The sequence below is a fragment of the Lactuca virosa genome, chromosome 1 (genome assembly GCF_052849685.1).
Source record: "Lactuca virosa cultivar CGN04683 chromosome 1, Lactuca_virosa_CGN04683_v6, whole genome shotgun sequence".
NCBI classification, from domain to species: Eukaryota; Viridiplantae; Streptophyta; class Magnoliopsida; order Asterales; family Asteraceae; genus Lactuca; species Lactuca virosa.
This window is the reverse complement of record NC_136426.1, coordinates 276574167-276579737: the sequence shown is the minus strand read 5'-3', so window position 1 is coordinate 276579737 and position 5571 is coordinate 276574167. Positions and strand designations below refer to the sequence as shown.

Sequence of the window (5571 nt, the reverse complement as noted above, 5' to 3'; positions counted from 1 at the left end):
TAAAATTGTCAAAGAGCTTTTAACCTTTTCAGAATTCACGTGCCTATTTTTTATATCCTATTTCCTATTACTTTTACCTTGACTAGTGAAAATCTATTCTTACCTTGAGTAGTGAGAGTCTAAGAGAAAATGAAAAAAAAGAAAAAAGAGAGAGAGGAAATAGAGTCACATACATGTCCAACGAAGAGGAGAGTGAGATGTGCACGAAGGTCACCGGTCGGAGATCGTGAGCAGTTCGGAAGTGGCGGAAACTGCACGAAGATAAGTAGCAGGGCGGAGTCGCGGAGAATAGAGCTTAATATCCTAATTTTCACTAGAATTGGTCTCCATTGTTTACGTAATTTATGGTTTTTTTTTTGTTACTTATTGATTTAGTTCCTAATATATTTTGTTTTCTTGGATACGTATATTTTAAACACCTCCGTAGCCATGATATTGGTCTTTATATTTCTTGATTTAGTTACATGTATGCATGGTATTAAGGATCTGGATCCCTTATTTTTAATACCTTTATTTTATTTTTTTAATCCCCACATAGCGGGGTCCACCGTTAAGCCTCATGTATAAATTCACCAATACACCCCTTCCATCTCCTAGCTTGCATTACCTTTCTCATTCTTTCTTACACTAATCTTCTTGATTAACCCCACTAATCATCACAATGCTAACCTCCATGCTTAAACTTAATCCCCAATCCCGTTCCTTATGGCTTTCATGCCTCTCCGCCTCCTTCCGCACGGCTGTCGCCTGCTCAATCGTAGCCGTTGCCACCCTCTTCGGCCCCTCCTCCCTCCGCAGCCAAGTTGCCTTTCCAGCCTTCTCTTACGTCACTGTCATTCTCATCGTGACCGGTGCTTCCCTTGGTGACACACTTCGCGGCTGCTGGGACGCTCTCTGTGCGACTGTTTTAACAGTTATTCCGGCAATCGTAGGGCTTTGGGCGATAGAGCCGTCACGGATGACAACGGCGCTTACTGCGGTGGTGGTGGGTATGGCGGCGTTCGTGGTGATGCTGCCGGATCATAAGACTCATTTGGTGTCGAAGAGAATAGCGTTGGGGCAGATTGTGATTATCTACGTGGTGGCGTATGATAAGGGTGGTCAGACTGATCCAGTCATGCATCCTGTACACGTGGCAGCTAGCACCGCCATTGGGGTGTTGGCTTGTGTTCTTGCGTTATTGCTTCCGTATCCTGGTTTGGCTACGTGTCAGGTAAACCGCCGAAATTTGATATTCCTAGATTTTGTTTGCATCATCGTAAATTTACTATTGATAAATTAAACACTCGACAAAAATCTATGTTGTGCATATAAAAATCCAAAACCATTTTTTTTCTCATGCTAAAGTTGCTAATAGTTAATATATAGCCTTGAGAAATAATGTATTTTGACTTCTTTGTATATATTCCCTATATTTCTGTTTCTAGCTCATTGCTAGCTGCAACATAAAATTATTCTTGACGTCAAAATATGCTACTTTTAGCATGAAGAAATATAAAACATGAACATTCATGTGTATTATGTGCAATTTTGTTTGCTCTTTTATAATATAGAATTAAAACGTGATACTGTTATGATTTGATACAAATGATCGTAAATGATACTTTAAACATTTTTGTCATGTTATCTTATTGTCTAAACTTTTACCAAGAAAATGATATTCAGAAGACACTTTAATTTTGTAAAAGGTTTTGTTAATTTCTAGATATGCAATTTGTTTAAATTTGATAAAAGAGTGTTACTGTTTAAGGAAAACAATAGATTTAAATGTAGCAATAGAATTAGATATGTTATGTATTTTAATAAACTGTTTGGCATGGAATGAATAGTCTAAGGGGGTGTTTGGCTTAGCTTTTCACAGCCCAAAAGACCTTTTTGGAAAAGTTACAAAAAATCAGGTTTTCTTGACTTTTTCAAAAAGTTTTTTTTTCTTGTATCAAAACTCCAAAAGTAGTTTTTAAAACTAGTTTTGCCAAATATCTTTTCCTTTTTTTGTTTTCCAAAAAGAACTTTTAGCTGTGAAAAGCTAAGCCAAACACCCTAAGTGCATATCCACTCATTTTTTTATTTCAATAATATTTGACTCTTACTTACGACAAAATATAGTACTGTACGTCAATGATATCAAATTTTTTCTACAAATAAATTCCTTTGTGTCTTTCAAACTCTACGTATTTATTTATTTTTATGAAATTGAAACCCTATATACTTAGCTTTTTTTTTTCTTCGAGAAATGGACTATAGGAATTGAAAACAATTAAAGGTGACAAAAAGGGAAAAGTGGAATAGGGTGATGGATTGTCGATTGAAATTACAAAACCTTTAGTATACTATAATTTATTTATACAAGAATAGTTGTAATTAACATATTATATTCTTCTTGGTTATAATCCACTTATATTACACTTTAAACCTACAGTCAACAAAGTACGTCGTTCCCAAAATACATGTACAATACATATACACGAACACCATACATGCATGCATACATCAAACATCATGCACCATACACATACATAATGTGTTGTGATATAGTGGTTGATGATATTATGTTGTGAATTATTTTAGGTGAAGAAGAAGTGCAAGCTTTATGCAGATAATGCTTCAGAGAGGGTAGAACTGTGTGTAAAGGCATTTTGTTCAGAAGACAATAGAAGAGCACACTCTTTCGTCTCACAAGCCAAGTCTCTTGCCATTAATGGAACCAAACTCCTAAATGCCATCAAATCCAAGAAAGTAAGCTCCAATTTCCACCAATTTCATATTCCTTTGAAAATTCGAATATTTTAGAGGAAATTATAGGAATGGTCCCTATGGTTTGGGGTAATTTGCATGTTTGGTTCATAATCTTACATAAAAAGATTATTTTGCCCTTGATTTTTTTAATTTATTTAAATAAACACACCCAAATCCCACTTCCACCTCACATTACCTTACCTTATCTACCCCACCTTATTTAAATAAATTAGAAAAATCAAGAGCAAAATAGTCTTTTTAGGTAAGACATAGACCAAACCCGCAACAAAAACAAACTGTAGGGACCTTCCAAGTTAAAAAATAAATTAGAGACCAAATGTGCAAATTAACCAAAATCATAGGGACCATTCGTGTAATTTACTCAATATTTTATTGTCCGTTTCAATGAATTTGAAAACTCTTTTTATGCTTATTAATCATCTATACGATGGTATTTTCTTATGTAGGAAAGCATGAAATGGGAAACACTTCCAATAGAGTTCTTGAAACCCTACTGCATGAATACAGCACAAAAGATGGAAGAAATAGAGATGCCAATAAAAGGGCTAGAAATGGGTTTGTCCCATTTTCATTCATTTCCACCTCAAATCCTCGATCAAGATCTAAAAGATAACTTGCATAAGCTTCTACAACACATAACCATAACCTTTGACCAACTAAAGTCTTGCATCCCTTTCGATTCTGCAACTTTTCCCGAAACAAATCTTGAAAATCCAACGTTTTCCCTCCATTCTTTCCCTCAAACCCACAAAGATCTGTCCTCTTTTTTCTTCTTATTCTGTTCCAAATTACTTGAAAGAAAGATGACATTGACAGATAATTCTCCAGCAAAGGCGCCTTCATCTTCAAGCGAAGGGCAGAAGAACAAAAAGGATCCACAATTCGATCTTTTTGAATCGATTAACACCTTTCTGATGCACCGAAGGTTCGTGCTTGCATTGAAATGTTCATTATCCGTAGGTTTCGCTGTTCTATTTGGATTAATATACAGCAAAGAAAACGGGATATGGTCGGGACTTCCAGTTGCGATTAGTTTTGCTGCTTCAAGAGAAGCCGTTTTTAGGGTTTCAAATCTCAAAGCTCAAGGCACTGTGTTAGGAACTGTATATGGAGTATTGGGTTGTTTTGTTCTTGAGAAATATGTTAAAGTAAGGTTCTTGATTCTTCTTCCATGGTTCATTTTCTGTAGTTTGATTAGGGGAAGCCGAATGTATGGTCCTGCTGGTGGTGTGTCAGCTGTAATCGGCGCTGTTTTAATTCTCGGAAGGGAGAATTTTGGTTCTCCAACAGAATTCGCTATCATTAGAATTGTTGAAGCGTTCATTGGATTATCTTGTTCAATTGTTGTCGAACTCATGTTTAGACCCACTAGAGCTTCAACTCTAGCGAAATTCCAACTCTCCAAGAGTCTCCAAGTTTTGCACGAGTGTGTAAACACAATTAATCTTGGAGGAAAAAGTCAAGATTGTTTCGAAGATTGTCAAAGGAAACTTAAAGCTAATGTGAATGAATTGAAAAAGTTCATCGATGAGGCTGCTATGGAACCCAACTTTTGGTTTTTGCCATTTAATAGTGCTTGTTATAGTAAGCTCTTGAAGAGTGTGTCGAACATGGAGGGTCTTTTCGTCTTTTTGAACCATGCAAATCATCATATAACACAAGAAAACATAAGCATGAAGACACTTGAAGATGAGGTGGAGATCTTTAAAGAAATGATTCACCCTTCGCTCAAGTGTTTTGAGAGGCTTGTTTTGGTCAAATCACTAAACAAACTTGACAAGGAGGTTCAAAAGAGTGGTGCTTCTAACACATATAGTGATGTTGAGATGGGGAAATTACCAATTACCCCTTCAAAGTTACATGAACATGGATCAAATGGGGAAGATGAGATGGAGAATGTAATAAATTCATATCTAAAAAGATCACAAGAAGTTGTTATTGGAGAGGGGTGTGAGGAAGTGAAGGAGCATGAACTTGTATTGAGTTTAAGTGCGATTGGATTTTGCTTGAGAGGTTTAGTGAGGGAGACGAGGGAGATTGAGAAAGGGGTTACAGAACTTTTGCAATGGGAGAATCCTTCAAGTCTTGTAAATTTGAATGAAATTTGTTGCAAGATACATGATGTATCTCATATTTGATTGTAATTGTTTCCAAAATAAATGAAAAGATGGAAATTGGTTTCAGTAATATTTTCGAATTTTCTATTTTGTTACCGATGTGTATTTTTATTTATATTTAACTAAGAGAACGTTTTAATTAAATCCATATTTCAACTGGACACATGGTTTTGAGATGGATAGATATGGTACTCTTGTTTCGGGCCTTTGGGAAAAAATATGATTGAAATTTCGAAGTGATATAAATTGCAAACTTAGGCCCAAAATATTTTGCCTAACCCAATGGTATCTATGGGCTTAACATGGCATTTCCAACACTCATAACTCATAAAAGATCAAAAAAATAATATTACGAGAGATAATTATCTAATTTTTCATACACGAGTAGAAAACAGATTATGGATAGAATTTTGCTTTATGACTTGTACGCTACTTAAATTTCTCAAAATTCTTTGATAATATATAACAACGTTAGCACATAAATATTTGTGTCTTTTCATGTTCAACACTTTATTTATTTCATTTCAATTGTATTTTATGTTTTATGACTTGTACATTACTTGAATTTCTCAAAATTTTCGCATAATAACAACATTAATACGCACTTTTGGTTTTTTTGGGTTTTTTTGGGTTTTTTTTTTTTTTTTGTTGTTATCATCTTGGGTTGTGTTTATTCTATCTTTTTATAAAAACATTC

The 5571-nt window shown here is 35.0% G+C and overlaps 1 protein-coding gene across 1 annotated transcript; it reads left to right on the top strand.

Moving 5' to 3' along the window:
* The first annotated feature begins 608 nt into the window (after nucleotides 1-608).
* On the top strand, nucleotides 609-4940 carry LOC145166795 (P-hydroxybenzoic acid efflux pump subunit). Its single transcript, XM_079085838.1, has 3 exons — nucleotides 609-1213; nucleotides 2569-2736; nucleotides 3204-4940. The coding sequence occupies exons 1-3, from the start codon at nucleotides 662-664 to the stop codon at nucleotides 4893-4895; spliced, it is 2412 nt and encodes an 803-aa protein (XP_078941964.1). The 5' UTR covers nucleotides 609-661; the 3' UTR covers nucleotides 4896-4940.
* The last annotated feature ends 631 nt before the right edge of the window (nucleotides 4941-5571 follow it).